This window comes from Ovis canadensis, chromosome 1 (genome assembly GCF_042477335.2).
Source record: "Ovis canadensis isolate MfBH-ARS-UI-01 breed Bighorn chromosome 1, ARS-UI_OviCan_v2, whole genome shotgun sequence".
Taxonomy (NCBI): Eukaryota; Metazoa; Chordata; class Mammalia; order Artiodactyla; family Bovidae; genus Ovis; species Ovis canadensis.
This window is the reverse complement of record NC_091245.1, coordinates 67,463,721-67,480,460: the sequence shown is the minus strand read 5'-3', so window position 1 is coordinate 67,480,460 and position 16,740 is coordinate 67,463,721. Positions and strand designations below refer to the sequence as shown.

At 39.8% G+C, this 16,740-nt stretch overlaps 1 protein-coding gene across 6 annotated transcripts in view; it reads left to right on the top strand.

The window, feature by feature from the left end:
* LOC138443825 (guanylate-binding protein 6-like) overlaps positions 1–12,011 on the top strand; it is a 32,600-nt gene extending 20,589 nt beyond the window's left edge. For 3 of the 6 annotated variants that reach the window (XM_069596878.1, XM_069596893.1, XM_069596861.1), the window contains 7 exons: positions 3,327–3,572; positions 4,893–5,173; positions 5,861–6,073; positions 6,986–7,088; positions 7,428–7,621; positions 8,533–8,632; positions 10,887–12,011. In XM_069596878.1, the coding sequence (XP_069452979.1) occupies positions 3,327–3,572; positions 4,893–5,173; positions 5,861–6,073; positions 6,986–7,088; positions 7,428–7,621; positions 8,533–8,632; positions 10,887–10,972 (1,223 nt within the window). In that variant the 3' untranslated portion in view covers positions 10,973–12,011. Of the gene's footprint in view, positions 1–3,326; positions 3,573–4,892; positions 5,174–5,860; positions 6,074–6,985; positions 7,089–7,427; positions 7,622–8,532; positions 9,734–10,886 lie in introns of those variants that run through there. The other 3 variants (XM_069596886.1, XM_069596869.1, XM_069596850.1) reach the window with 1 other exon arrangement.
* Positions 12,012–16,740: the final 4,729 nt, after the last annotated feature.

Genomic DNA, 16,740 nt, shown 5'->3' with positions numbered 1-16,740 from the left:
ATGGGACCAGATGCCATGATCTTAGTTTTCTGAATGTTGAGCTTTAAGCCAAAATTTTCACTCTCTTATTCCACTTTCATCAAGAGGCTATTTAGTTCTTCTTCACTTTTTGCCATAAGGGTGGTGTCATCTGCATATCTGAAGTTATTGATATTTCTCCCAGCAATCTTGAGTCCAGCTTGTGCTTCATCCAGCCCAGCGTTTCTCATGATGTACTCTGCATAGAAGTTAAATAAGCAGGGTGACAATATACAGCCTTGACATACTCCTTTCCCTATTTGGAACCAGCCGGTTGTTCCATGTCCAGTTCTGACTGTTGCTTCCTGACCTGCATACAGGTTTCTCAAGAGGCAGGTCAAGTGGTCTGGTAGTCCTATCTCTTGAAGAATTTTCCAGTTTGTTGTGATCCACACAGTCAAAGGCTTTGGCATAGTCAATAAAGCAGAAATAGATGTTTTTCTGGAACTCTCTTACATTTTCGATGATCCAGCAGATGTTGGCAATTTGATCTCTGGTTCCTTTGCCTTTTCTAAAACCAGCTTGAACATCTGGAAGTTCACAGTTCATGTATTATTGAAGCCTGGCCTGGAGAATTTTGATCATTACTTTACTAGCATATGAGATGAGTGGACTTGTGCAGTAGTTTGAGCATTCTTTGGCATTGCCTTTTTTTGGGATTGGAATGAAAACTGACCTTTTCCAGTCTTGTGGCCACTGCTGAGTTTTACCATTTTAACCCTGTAAATGCTTGAAGACTTACCAGCAGGAATTTTCAGAGGCCTCTCAACTGTCCCAGGTTCTGTGTTGCTGTAATTTCACTTTCACTCCTAATGGTCTTTCGCTCCAGCCCTACGTTGGGTGCCAATTGTTGCCCTAATGGTCAGGGAGCAAGCGACAAGAATGAAGACAGAACATGAGATCTGGTGCAATGGGTCAGGGTACATGCAGCCTCTAATGGACTGAGGTGAGGGTCCACTCTCAGTCCAGCTTTTATTTTTAATTGCAGACTACAAGACTATTTTTGATCTTATATTTCCCAAGACACTACACTGACATAGTCCAGATCTCCTTGTTTTTATCCCAAGAAGTTCCCTTTGGGGCTTGTCTCGGGAACAGTCATCAGGTGGGTAGGCAGCATTCATGCCTGATGCCGACCCAGTGTTCCTAGGTCCATGCTTTCATGATCCCAGTCATACTTCCTTCTGGGTCTGGCCTTGGGGTTTGTAACAAGGAGATTATTCTTAAGAAAAACATGAAAGATAATCATTAACACAGTTTCTTAATATATGCTGTTTTTCCAGGTGTATTTCTATGGAATTTCTCAAGGCTGTGAAAGTACATTATTAGGAATTCCCACTACAGGGTTGCATTTGTGCTTGAGACTAGATCAATATCTGTAGGAATCATGGCTGGAAAGTGGGTTGCAAAGCTCTAGCCACTGGAGTTGATGTTCATTTAAGAAAAGTAAAGTGTAAGGTGAAGTGAAATTATTCAAAATCAATTTGTTTTTTTTTATGCCATTTGTAAATTAGCATCCAGATTACAATGGGTGCTAAAGCCTTCAAAAGACCAGACTCCCCTGTTTCCTATTTTGGCTTCTGCTTTTCTTTGTTGAGGAAAACAACTGACCAGATACTTGTTGGCATGAAATTATAATGAAAAGTCTATCTAATAAAAAAAAAAAAACCAACAACTGCATTTCACATAGGTAGATTTTATTCTCAAAGAGGGATCTTTCTAATCCTGTATAGTTATGTGCTAGGCTAAGTCTTTTCATCATGTCCGACTCTGCGATTCTATGGACCATAGCCCTCCAGGCTCCTCTGTCCTTGGGATTCTCCAGGGAAGAATTCTGGATTGGGTTGCCATGTCCTCTTCCAGGGCATCTTCCCAACCCAGGGATCGAACCCACATCTCTCACATCTCCTGCATTGGCAGGCAGGTTCTTTACTGCTAGTACCACCTGGGAATATCATGTAAAAAATGACTTAATGTTCTAAATAAACCTGATGAAGTGTGCGTCTTTTCAATCTATGCCTTTTCAATATTTCTGATAATTTTTAGAACACTCATTTTATCTTCTTCATCCCAGCTTTCTCCTGATTCTCACATATTTATTTGTGCTTTAATTACAAATTAATGAATTATTTTAATGGGTTACATTTACAGTGGGTATATCTGATGAAACCTTGAGAGAGATATCAATTCTGATTTACTCATTCTTGCTTCAAATTTTCTATTTATGCTTTCTCAAAATATCTATTGAGAAACTGTCTAGTCAGAAAAGGACAACTGTCAGATCAAATATAACAGTTTTTGTCAACGAGTTGATTGATTAGTGGTGACATCTTAAAATTGCGTTTTAGTTACATTTATCCTTCAGAGGTTTTTTGCTAAAAATTAGCTAACTCTGTACCAAGTATTTTTTAGCATCAAATCGTTTTCTCTAAATAAGCAGGGTGTCATTCCCAATATTTCGAGTATTGTCCCTTAACCCTTGTTTATAGCTCTTCTTGGCCACAGGGCTCAATTCCTGCATGAGACTCAGTTCAGTTCAGTTCAGTTCAGTCGCTCAGTCATGTCTGACTCTTTGCGACCCCATGAATCACAGCACGCCAGGCCTCCCTGTCCATCACCAACTCCCGGAGTTCACTCAGACTTATGTCCATCGAGTCATTGATGCCATCCAACCATCTCATCCTCTGTTGTCCCCTTTTCCTCCTGCCCCCAATCCCTCCCAGCATCAGAGTCTTTTCCAATGAGTCAACTCTTGGCCTGAGGTGGCCAAAGTACTGGAGTTTCAGCTTTAGCATCATTCCTTCGAAAGAAATCCCAGGGTTGATCTCCTTCAGAATGGATTGATTGGATCTCCTTGCAGTCCAAGGGACTCTCAAGAGTCATCTCCAACATCACAGTTCAAAAGCATCAATTCTTCGGCGCTCAGCCTTCTTCACCTCCCACATTGTAGGCAGACGCTTTACCATCTGAGTCACCAGACCATGAGACTAAGTAGAGCTAAAATTTACATTTGAACTTTCATCCTTTTACCCATTAGTTCAGTAAATATCTAAGAGACAACTGCTCTATACTGTGCAGGTCTGCAGATATCACTTTTAGGTTTCTTTTATTGAATCAGATGTCTCCCTAAATTCTCTCCAGAGTTATATCAATGGTGAAAGTTTTACATGCAAGGAAGTGCTGAATGTTTATGTTAAATAAGCTGTTAGCATAGAAGACAGCAAAGAAATGCAAATCCCAGTCCTGAACACCAGGAGCTCCCTTGTTTCAAAAGTCTTCCCACTCTAATCTGTTTTTCTGTCCTTCAGGCAAGAATCCCAAAGCCAGAACATCCAATCTACCCAGAGAGTGTATCAGGCATTTCTTTCCAACACGGAAGTGTTTTGTGTTTTGTTGGCCAACAAATGAAAAAGAACTCCTATACAATATTGAGAATGTGTCTGAAGACCAACTGGATCCTAAATTTCTGGAACAAACAAACAATTTCTGTTCTTACATCTTCACCAATGCAAAAATCAAGACCCTCAAAGAGGGGATCATGGTCACTGGGAATCGTGAGTCTCTTTTTCCTGATTCCATGGGGGTTGATGTGCGCTGAATATTTTATATAATGTGTTTTTCAGTATTTTTGTTTGATTCTATATGGAATTTGGGTTTTACAGACACTCATACTCCATAAAGAAATGTGTATGCTTCATAATTATCTTACTTTGGGGAATGTACAAATCCCTTCCTTAAATGGCAAGTTTTGTCACTGAAATCTGTGGCTTCCACTTATCTGAAAAATTTCTCTACTGAGAAAAAACTCACTATCAGGGTATAAAAACAGAATCTTCCATTTTCTGAAGTCCTATATAGTAAGTGTTCTTTGCAAGTAGAATACAAAAGATATTTTGGAAGATTCAGTTCAGTTCAGTTGCTCAGTCATGTCAGACACTCTGTGACTCCATGCACTGCAGCACGTCAAGCTTCCCTGTCCATCACCAACCCCTGGAGCTTGCTCAAACTCATGTCCAAACTCATGTTGGTAATGCCATCCAACCAACTCATCCTCTGTCGTCCCCTTCTCTTCCTGCCTTCTATTTTTCCCAGCATCAGGGTCTTTTCAAATGAGTCAGTTCTTTCCATCAGGTGGCCAAAATATTGGAGCTTCAGCCTCAGTATCAGTCCTTCCAATGAATATTCAGGACTGATTTCCTTTAGGATGGACTGGTTTGATCTCCTTGAGATCCAAGGGACTCCCAAGAGTCTTCTCCAGCACCCAGTTCAAAATCATCGATTCTTTGGCACTCGGTTTTCTTTATGGTCCAACTCTCACATTCATATACAACTATTGGAAAAACCATAGCTTTGACTAGATAAATCTTTGTTGGCAAAGTAATGTCTCTGTTTTTTAATACGCTATCTAGGTTGGTTATAGCTTTTCTTCCAAGGAGCAAGCATCTTTTAATTTTAAGTGTCTTTTAATTTTTCGGAAGATCAGAGTGGACCAAAAATAAATACTAGTCCATAAATCACTGAAAAATCCATTCAAAGCCTCAGAATTGTGAGTAAACATAATCTGATATACCCTGTCTCATCTTAATACCTATGCAATCTATTTTGCTTTTAATATTTCAGATGCCTCCTAGTTTGTTACATAGAGGTAGATTTTCAATTTTTTATGCCCTGTGGGCTGGAAAACTATAAAAATAAAGAGTCAGTAAGAAAATGAAGGTAGTGATAGTAGAAGGGGGGACAGTGTGTGTGTGTGTGTGTGTGTGTGTGTGTGTGTGTGTGTGAGCATGTGTGTCTTTAAAAATGTAGTCTCAGAATCTTGGTGCCTATTGATTGATAACTTAATATTTATCCCTTAAATGTCCTGACTTACTTAGGACTGAGGACTCTGGTTGTGACCTATGTGGATACCATCAACACCGGAGCTGTACCTTGCTTGGAGAATGCAGTGACAACTCTGGCCCAGCTGGAAAACTCAGCAGCCGTGCAGAAGGCAGCTGACCACTACAGTGAGCAGATGGCCCAGCGACTGAGCCTCCCCACAGACACGCTCCAGGAGCTGCTGGAGGTGCACGCAGCCTGTGAGAGGGAAGCCATTGCCATCTTCATGGACAGCTCCTTCAAGGACAAAGATCAGGAATTCCAGAGGGGTCTTGTGGTAATTTGTCTTCGTATTTACCATCCCCCCCCCCCTTGAATAAGAAGCCTAGCAGTGCCCTTATGGTCCCCATGGTTCATCCCTCACTCAAGGATGAAGTAGTCTGTGGTCACATGAGGGACAGAGTTTCAAAGGACTTCATTTTCTTCTTTTTTTCTACCAAATCTTGGGAAGTTTATCTGGAAATGTCTCTCATCTCTGCTGTAAAACCAGTGTAGATATCCTTTGGAAGTAAATACTTCTGCAGATTCCAGTGCTGTCCAGGGCACACACACAAGTCATTCTTAAGTTGATTTCTTTTTCTTTGAACACACTCTTTTTATCAGGAACTAAAATTTTTCTAATCAGACTCTTATTCCAAGCCATTTTCAACTTAGATTGCTCCTTGCTATATCATTGAGAATAGAATCACTGAGCGTTGCAACTGCAAAGAACCACAGAGAAGAGATAATGCAACTCCAACATTTCAGATGAAGAACCTGAAGGGAAGCTGAAAAAATTTCCTGTGCTCTATCAGAGTTTTCAGAGTTGTGATAGATCAGGTCTTGTGATTGCTTTTTTATTTGATTAAAAAAATATATTTTTCTCATGAGGACAGCAGTTAGACCAATCCTTCTACTACATTCTTTGAAATTTTATCTCCTCTTTTCATTTTTCTGGTGACATCTCTCTATATTTCCCTTGCAGGAAGTCATAAAGAATAAGAAGGAGGGTTTCATGCTGCAGAATGAAGAGGCATCTATCAAATACTGCCAGGCTAAGCTTGATGCGCTTTCCAAGGCTCTAATGGAAAGCATATCAGCAGGTGCTTTCTCTGTTCCTGGAGGGCACAAACTCTACAGGAAAGCAATGGATAGATTACAACAGGACTACTGCCAAGTGCCCAGGAAAGGAGTAAAGGTGAGGAACAAGGGGAGCATGGGGAGCCTACAGAATAGAGTCCAGAGGATCTTCTGAAAATCTGAGAGCAAAACACCAAGTGTGGGTAATGAGAGAACATGGGGAAATCATGAAAGCTTTAGGTCTTAAGATTCACTATATGAAATTCATTAATAACTACATTTGTACCTTTTTATTAGACTCCATATATAAGTGATATCATATGATATTTGCTTTCTGTCTCTAACTCACTTCACACAATTTGATAGTCTCTGGGTCCATCCATATTGCTGCAAATGACATTACTTTGTTCTTTTTTATGGCTGAGTGATATTCCATTTATGTATATCTTTTTTTATCTATTCCTCTGTTGATGGACATTTAGGTTGCTTCCATGCCTGGTTATTGTAAATAGCGCTTCAATGAACATTGGGATACATGTGTCTTTCCAAATTTTGGTTTTCCTGGAGTATATGACCAAGAATGGGATTCCTGGATCTTTCCTTAGACCCTTTAATCCTTCAAATGACATTAAGTTTCATCTATTCTTATTGTCATCATCTTAAAGATCTGAACTGAGAGGCATAGTAGATTAAACAAAGTTGCCTTAAGTTTTAGCCAGCAAGTAGCAGGGGAAAACAGCAGCACAGTTTAGAGGCAATATTTCACACTGGGAAGACAAACATATAAAAGTACTAGAGATCTTGGGTTTGTAGAACTGAAGATAGTTCTGACTGGCTGGAGTCTAGAGTGGCTAGAAGGAAGTAGCACTGGGAGGGAGATGGGAGGAAGACAGGTCACTCTAAGGAGCTTAGACTTGTAGGGAACTACTGTGGAATTTTGAACATTATGAAAAATTATGTGGATGTGACTGTTTTTGCACTAATCTCCCCAATGGAAATCTAAGTTCTGTGTTCTTTCTTGGTTCCTCAGGAAAATGAGGTCCTCCAGAGCTTTCTGCAGTCACAGGTGGCAGTTGAGAAATCCATCTTGCAGGCAGATAAAGCCCTCACTGAAGGGGAGAAGGCTGTAGCAGGTATGGGGTAGGGTTTGGCTCACAGGGGAATGGGTAGACTTGGGCAGTGCCCTCTGACAGGTGTGAGAGTAAAACCCTGGTACAAAGAGATTCCCCTCTGTCTGTGGAACAACTCTGCTACATCTGAAAACAGTAAAAGGAATTATGCAATCACAACGGGGTTAGACATCAGCCAGACTCCCATCACATTCTGGAATATGCTTTTGGTGATGTGGACAAGGCAAGGAATTGAGAGATTTCCCACCTCCCTTTCCTACTTTATTTTAATCTCTGAGGTCAGGAGGGTAGAGATCAATCCTTGCCTTATTTTCTTCCCTCTCTAAAACCTTCCTGGGGCAGAGGAGCGGGCCAGGAATGAGACAGCTGAGAAGGAACAGGAGCTGCTAAGACAGAAACTGCAGGAACAGCAGCAGGAGATGGAGGTGCAAGAGAGGAGTCTCCAGGAAAACATAGCCCAGCTGACAGAGAAGCTGGCGAGGGAAAGAGAAAACCTACTGAGAGAGCAGACTATGATGCTGGAGCATAAGCTGAAGGTAAGTCAGGCTGTGGCCTTAATCGTGCTCGATGGTCATTACCCTGGGACCTCAGGAAGGGTTGGGTGACGGTTACAGCAAGACCATGGAGGGAAGCACCACTGCCATTTACTGCTTGTGATTCATTAAAACCCCAAAGTCTTTGAATCCTTCCAAAGTCTTTGAGTGCTATTCTGTATGTAGACTCTGGAGACTTCAAGAGGCCTAGGGCCTCTGTAAGCCATCAGAGAATATAAACACAGTTTGTATTTATAAACCCTATTATAAAATTTGAGGAGTTTTAAAATGATCTCATGAGGCTTGGTTAAATGGATATTCCAACCACATGTATTTAACTGGTTTGCTTTATGAGGGTCACTGTCAGTTACCCTGCTACCACCCAAAGGCCCTATCTATGCTGACATAGAACTATCAGCAATGCCCAGACTTAAAAAACACAGGGCAGGGACAGCTTCTAAGCATGCTGCATTGTCTCCAGGGGTGGATGCCCAAGCTATCGTGTGGCAAAAGGGAAACTCTCTCACTGTCCATCTGGGTGTGTTTAGAACAGATGTCTATGATTTGGATGACTATACCATCCTGAGTGGGGCTGAGACTTAGTGCAATCACACCTGACATCTTTTGCCTAGACAATGTATTTGTCCTCACATCAGGCTTAGCTTCATGGGCTAAACCCAATGGTGTATGAGTAGTAGTAAGACTGTAAACTACAATTTCTCTTAATGTTCAGGTCAAAACTGGTAGATATTCTGTTTATAAAATTCTCCTTCCATGATTGAGTAAGAGAGAACAATGTTAGGAATAAAACAGACAGTTTGATGAAGTTTTAAAATTTGAGAAAATGTAATCCTTGAGAAAAATGGGAATATAAAAATTTTTACTCCTCTTCTCACTCTTTTTTTTTTTTTTAGGCCCAGGAAGCTCTGCTTAAAGAAGGATTTAGACAGAAATCTGAGAATATGAGTGCAGAGATAAATCATTTGAGAAATATGATTGATAATACTAATGATGGTAATGCTTCCTGGATTGCACTAGTCTTGGACAGATTTGGCAAAGAGATTGCTTCAGTATTATGTGCTCCAGGCAAACTTCTTGGTCATATTGTGAGAGGCGTGAGCTCCCTATTTAAAAAGTAGATCTCCTTTTAAAGAAATTAGAGATATATAATATATGTATATACTCTGGCCTATGTTTGGCCTATGAATGCTTTTTACTTTCATTTAGCAAGGCTTTAAATATAAAAAATGGTTACTAAAAATATCAATGCCTGGCCCACATTAGACAGAATAAATGCATAGACATTTTGATATAACATCTCCACTTTTAAGAAATATATGTGTGCAAAATCACACACACACACACACACAACATACATACACACATATACACATATAAGGCTTCCCTCTAGCTCAGACAGTAAAGAATTTGCTCTCAATGCAGGAAACCCAGGTTCAATCCCTGGGTCAGGAAGATTCTCTGGAGAAGGGAATGGCAACCCACTCCAGTATTCTTGCCTGGAAAATCCCATGGACAGAGGAGCCTGGTGGCCTATAGTCCATGGGGTCTCAAAGAGCTGGACATGATCGAGCGACTAACACTCCTACTGCTTTGTACACATATACATACAAGAGGTCCATTGAGCCATCTCTTTTAATGGCAAAAGACTGAAAACTGCTTAAGTGTCTATACAGTTGGTATTAATAATACATATTTTGCATGTACATATACTGGAATACTATGTAGCCAGTAAATAAATCAACAATGGAAGTCTATCCACATAAATATAGAAAAAGCTTAAAGATATATTGTAGAATGAAAAAAAAAACAGGTAGAAAACAGTTTGTACTATCTGTTCACCATAAAAACTGCAGTTATTATATGCACTCATTTATATGGACACATGGAACATCTCTTGAAAAACTGATATCATTGATTTCTTCTGGGGAGGGACAGCTTGGTGTTAAGGGTGTTAGAAAAACACGTGTTTTTCATTATATTGTCTATCTTTTCATTTCTATAAAGCTTTATTGTTATTTCTCAGATAACAAAGAAAGCATAAAGTATAATACTAAAAATGATAATAAATGGACTTTGAAATTGACTGTTAGATGATAACATTGTTCATTGTTTCTAGAAATATTAGCCTGTTCAATGAGTTGGAGCAAAACACTAGAAGGCATAAAATTTGCATCCTAGTTTCGTTTTCATCTTGGTTTGGTTTTTAATCCCTTACATTTGCTTCAAATATAAGGTATAAACTTTCCCGTTACCCCTTGATATCTCAGCTGGAGGAACCATTAGTGGTGGTGGTTTAGTCATCAAGTTGTGTCTGACTCTTTGCCTTTACTTCCTATGAAGTACACTTGTAAGATGCTGGAAGAAAATTACTAAACAGTAGGAATATTCCCTGGTGAGAGGAATCCCATCTTGCTTAAAAGTTCACTGGTGGCTCTCTGCTGCAGGCAAGAGTAAAAGGAGGGATGTACCATGAAGAACTGGATGCCCTGACAGTACTGGGGCTGATAGACGCTGACACATGGAGGCCAGGTGTTGGCATCTGAACATCAAAAGTCAAGTACCCTCAATGATAGTGGTGAGAATCATGGTTCGTCTTAGCTCAGGCTCTATAACAAATTAACACAGACTGGATGGCTTAGACTACAAATGCTTATTTCTCCCATTTACAGAGGCTGTAAGTCCAAAAGCTTGTGTCAGCACTGTTGGGTTGCTTTTAAGTGTCCTCGTGCCGCTTCAAAGATGGCAACTTTCCTATTGTGTCCTCACAGTTTTGGAAGAATGAGAGAAGGAATACCTCATATTTCTTTGTTATAAGGGCATTAATTAGACTCATAAAGACCCCACACTCATTACCTAATTTCCTCCCCAAAGCCCCACTTCCAAGTACATTGGGACATTGAGAGCTGGGGTTTCTGCAAATGAATTTTGGAGAACACAAGCATTCAGTCCATAACATGGTTGGAGTGGAAGCCAGCAGGACCTGGCCAGGGAAAATTCTGAATATGGCAAATAGAACAGGAGGAATGTAGAGCCAAAATGGATGTGGAGGAAGCAATCAAATGGAATCAAGGATGTTTCTCAGGAGGCTGAGAGGTAGCCTCGATGAAAAGAAAGTCTGTAGCCTTGATCTAAACCAATTTCAGATAATGAACTTATCACCTGGAGAGGAGAGCACGATCTCAAGAGAAATGACCCTGCAACTCTAGAACAAGGTTGTATGATAATGATTTTCCCATTCCCCTTCTAGGGAACCTCTGGAAATTTACTTGGTACCTGTGTGCTGGGGAATGGGGATGCCTGAATGTTCTGAGGACTCTGGGAATCAGGATCTAAATTTGCAGTGATACGCATATCCTGAAAAGAATTTACAGTGACCGTGTTAAAGTAGAGGCCCACGGGATCTGGTAATAAATGCCGTCCTGGCCCAGGTGCAATGCAACAAATTTTGTCTACTGTCTGTTTTCAAATGAAAGTAAAGTTCATCCAAGGACAGAAACCGTGACCTACTTTTCTGCGCATCTTCATGGAGTATGTTTAGGCACAGAGCATACTGCGTAAGACTCTGCTGGAAACAAAGTGCTGACACATGCGTGATGGTTATCGATTGCCAGAGTTCCATGAACACTCAAAGGCCTGAAGGAATAGATAATTTGGATTTCACAGACTAGATTAAGATCTCTAAGTTGATTTAAATGCTAGCAGAATAAAAGAAACTTTTCTGGCACAGTCTCCTCCTCTGTGTATCACAATCTCTGTGCCTCTGCCAGGTTGTTAACACATCTCCACTGGAGATTTTAAATGACTTTATCAATTATAACTGTGTCTTCAAGTGTTCAGAAGGAAGAATGACTTTGCCTTTTAAGGAAGAAACCGTTTAATAAAGAGTATATGGCCAATAAATGATAGGGTTTAGTGGAAAAGCAAATTATTTTATAGAAAACCTGTATACCTTTTCCCCTTGAGAACTTGAATTAAGCAGATGTTCTATTCCCTTAGACCAGAGACATCCAGAATTGAAGAACATAAAGAAGTCTTGACATTTTTAGATCTGACATATAAGTGACATCTTACAGTACGTGTCTTTCTTAGTCTGACATCTCACTTAGTATAATGTGCTTAAGATCCATCTGTTTTGTCGCAAATGGCAGAATATCCTCTTTCCTCATGGCTGAATAACATTCTGTTGTGTATATGTATCACTTCTTTTTTGTTCATTCGTCTATTGATTGGTGTTTAGGTTGTTTTTATATCTTGGCTGTTGTGATTAATAGTGCAATAAACATGAGAGTACAGATATCTCTGTGAAATGCTGTTTTCATTTCCTTTCAATAAAAAATAACAAAACCAACTTGTATTGATCATTTAAAAAAAGAAAAAATCTTTCAAAAGTAGTTAATAATTTATGCATACACCTGTTCTAATACTTATTAAGGAATATTTAGTTCTAATTATTTACACTGTTTGCTAAATTCTTATGCCCTACCTGCCATTGTTCTGGATTATCTGAAGAGAGAAAAGTAAAGATATTGTTTTCATGCAGATTACATCCTGTATGGACCTTACATAATATTATGGCAATATTTAGGTAGTAATAAATATTGTGTGTGTGTGTGTGTGTGTATATATATATATATATATATATAACCTGGATAGTGATTAAGACTCAGAGTAGAAACCAAATAGTCCTTCTTTAAGTGTGATTTCAATCTAGTCTTTCTTGTCTGGGAATGTAATTGTGCATTACTGAATCCTAAGGACCAAATAAGATAATATTAAAGCATAATAAAACCCAGGATACATGATGATTGAAAGAATGAGTAAATAGATGAATGGATGACTGAATAAATAAGTGTAACATTTCTTTATCATTTCAAGGGATAATCAATATCTATTACTGACCATTACCCATAGTCAAAATAGTAAAGGTGTTTGCTGAGAATGTTGTGTTTTTCCATCCGATGGAAAGAACATACAGACAAGATCTCAAGTAGAAGGATTATGTTAATGGATTGATGCAAAGGTCTTGATAGGAAAAATGTGCTAGCTCTCTCACCGGGCAAGGTTTGAGCTTTATAGCTCTGAACCATTAACTCTGGAGTCCCAGAGTGAGGCTAGGACAAATGTTTCTGACCTTAGGTAGATATTCAAAGTGATTTTCCATCTCAGGTCTGAGTGATGGAACACTTAACATAGCTAAAATGAGCTCATGAGTCTTTTCCAGCCCTTTTTAAAATAATAAGATGCCTTTATCTCTCTAACACCAGTGTCTGGAGAAATTACCGTTGCTGGTCTTGGACTGTTTGCTCTAAGTTCTGTTCTGTTCCTTTCCTGCTGCTCTCCACTGCTGTGGAAATTTCAGCTCAGCACTACACACATTCCACCTTCCCCCGGCCTGCCTACTAGGTTCAGCCAAGATACGAGGCACTGGATGAAATCTGTGAGTGAGGAGGAAGGGACAATTTGAGGTCTCTGTAGGCTGCCATCTATGGGGTCGCACAGTCGGACTCGACTGAAGTGACGCAGCAGCAGCAGCAGCAGCAGCAGCAGCAGCAGCAGCAGCAGCATCCTGTGTTCCTCAGGTAGTGTCTGGGAGGAGGTGCATCTCTGTTGCTCCAACTCCCTCAACAGAGGCCTGTGAGGCGTCACTTTCTGCTTGAGGCCAGGCCTCTGGACGTCAGTATCAGCATCTTTATCAGTTTCGGCATTAGTGTCAGTCTCTTGTTTCTGTAGCCTAGGATATTGTTTCTTACTGCAATTACTTAGCCCCCAGGGTTATTGCTTGAGCCCCTGTCTTTGATTCTGTTCCTGTGTCACTTGTACAAATTTATTATGTTTAAACAAACTGAAGTGGTTTCTGTCTCATGACTGACCGCAACTGGTATATCAACTCTACAATGTTTTTCCTAGTATCTCTTTTCTTGGAAAGGTGCCTTCCCTACTCAGCATTGCTATTTGAATGGAATTCTTTTACTTCATCAATGTGATCCTATCCCCCTGACCACTGATTTTATGCCCAGTAGTCTCATGTTGCACTGAATATGGTGCTGACTTTTGGCCAAGTTGACTGATGCAGGAACTGATTTCAGTCTCTGATCAAACGCAAATTAATGAATTCCTCTCTGATATATTTGCACTAGGAGAGGCCCCAGTGTGTCTCTGTCCCTGCTGACTGTCCACTAATACATAAAATGCAGAAACTATCAAGTTCTATTTTCCTTCCACTTAAAATTAATTTTTTTCATTGTTGTGAAATATGTACAACATAATGTTTGCGTATGCACATAGTTGTTGCAAGCATCACTGCTGTCTATCTCTTAGCCTTTTTCATTTTTCTAAACTGAAACTTTGTATCTAATAAACAAGTCTCCATTTCCTTCTCACCAATTTCCTGGTAATCAATAGTCAACTTTCTGTTTCTATAAACTTTACTCTGTATATCTCATATAAATGGTGTCATACAGTATTTTATGTGATAGGTTCATTTCACTTAGCATAATGTTTTCAGGTTTATGTATGTTGTAATGTGAGAGAATTTCCTTCCTTTTTTAGGCTAAATATTATTCCATGGCAAAAATATATTTTATTTTTATTTAAAAAATTTAAAAAATTTATACAACTTTCAAGGTTACAATTAACTTACAGTTATTACAAATTAATGGTTATATTTTCTGGGTTGTAGCTTATTTTACATCCAATATTTTGTACCTTCCCTGCCCCCACCCTTCTATTGTCCCTCCCTCCTCCCACAGCAACCACTAGTTTGTTCTCTATGTCTGTGTCTGCTTCTCTCTTGTTATATTCACTAGCTTGTTGTACTTTTTAGATTTCACATGTCACTGATATCATGTAGTATATTTCTCTGGCTTATTTTATTTAGCATAATGCCATCCAGTTCCATCCATATTGCTGCAAATAGAACATTTTCATTCCTTTTTATAACTGAGTAGTAGTCCATGGTGGATATACTCCATAGCTTCCTTATCCATTCGTCTGTTAATGGACACCCAGGTTGCTTCCATACTTTGGCCATTGAACATTGGGATGCATGCATCTTTTCAAATTAGTGTTTCTTCTCTCACTCTTTTTAAAAAAATATATTCCCGGGAGTGGAATTGCTGAGTCATGTGATAGTTCTACTTTTAGATTTTTGAGTCACCTCCATACTCTTCCACTATGGCTGCACAGATTTATATTTCCACCAAGAGTGTACCCAGGATTCCCCTTTTCTCCACATTGTGTACAGCATGGTTGCTTGTGTTCTTTTTGATGATAACCATTCTGACCAGTGTGAGGTGAAAGGTAACCCATTTAATTTACCCATTCATAAAGCTGGTGCATAATTGGGTTGTTTCTGCTTTTTGGTTACACAGTCTTCCCAAGTTCACACGTAACATTCACCAAGATAGATGGAAACAGTGGCTGACTTTATTTTCTTGGGTTCCAAAATCACTGCAGATGGTGACTGCAGCCATGAAATTAAAAGATGCTTCTCCTGGGAAGAAAAGCTATGACAAACCTAGACAGAATATTAAAAAGCAGAGACATTACTTTGCCAACAAAGGTTCATATAGTCAAAGCTATGGTTTTTCCAGTAGTCGTGTATGGATGTGAGAGTTGGACCATAGAGAAAGCTGAGTGCCAAAGAGTTGATGCTTTTGAACAGTGGTGTTGGAAAAGACACTTGAGAGTCACTTTGATGGCAAGGAGATCCAACCAGTCAATCCTAAAGGAAATCAGTCCTGAATATTCATTGGACGAAATGATGCTGAAGCTGAAGCTCCATTACTTTGACCACCTGATGGGAAGAGCAGACTTACTGGAAAAGACCCCAATGCTGAGAAAGGCAGGAGAAGAAGGGGATGACAGAGGATGAGATGGTTGGATTGCATCACTGACTCGAAGGACATGAGTTTGAGTAAACTCTGGGAGATGATGAAGGACAGAGAAGCCTGGCATGCTGCAGTCCATTTTGCAAAAAGTTGGACTTGACTGAGTGACTTAAAAATAACAACAAGACCACATTATGGATGGTAAAACACACCTTAATAATTTAAAAGAATAGAAATGTTACAGCGCATGTTTCAGATCATGGTGGAATTAAACTAGAAACTAATATCAGAAAGATATCTGGCAAATCCTAAAATAGCTGGATACTAAACAATGCACCTCTACATTATATATGTCAAACAAGTATCAACAGAAATTTTAAAATGCATGAATTTAAATTAAAATATAACATCAAAATTGGTGAAATGTAATTAAAGTACTCTTGCCTGGAAAATCCCATGGGTGGAGGAGCCTGGTAGGCTGCAGTCCATGGGGTCGTGAAGAGTCGGACACGACTGAGCGACTTCACTTTCACACACTGGAGAAGGCAATGGCAACCCACTCCAGTGTTCTTGCCTGGAGAATCCCAAGGATGGGGGAGCCTGGTGGGCTGCCGCCTCTGGGATTGCACAAAGTCAGACAGCGACTGAAGCCACTTAGCAGCAGCAGCAGCAGTGAAAGCTGAAAGAGTTTTTTCTTTTGCCATGATATGTAATCTTATGAAGACTATAGACTAACAGCTGTCTGGGTGTTTTGAAAACTCATCTGAGTGGATAAATTATCCACTTTGTTGCAATTAGTCTTATCAGCCTCTGGTAGTTGCATTTGAGGTTCCTACATTTCTCAAAAGTCCCGGAGAGGAAAGAAGCCTAAACCTTGAGTGGTTGTATAGCATTTAAGGACTAGAATGGGAAGGGGAAAGTCTGACATGGGTGGATTGGGGGTTGAATGCAGGAAGGGGAACATTGATAGAGCTCAGGATAGAGGTCTCCTAGATGAAAGGGAACATACTAGTACCTTAGGTCTTGGAAGAGCCAGTACCCTTTCCATCTGGCTTTTTAACAGCCAGAATGAAAGTGTTGCATGGACTAGAAATAGGAACCAGAAGTCCCTAATCTAATAATCTTTGAATTATTGGAGAGAGTCCTTCAGATTCATCTAATGCTAAATTACATTGGGGACTCTTGAGGAGGAGCAAGGAGAGATCTACCTCTACTTATCACAGCATTCTATGATGGGGTTCTACACTACATAGATGCCAGTATCAGTGGAAT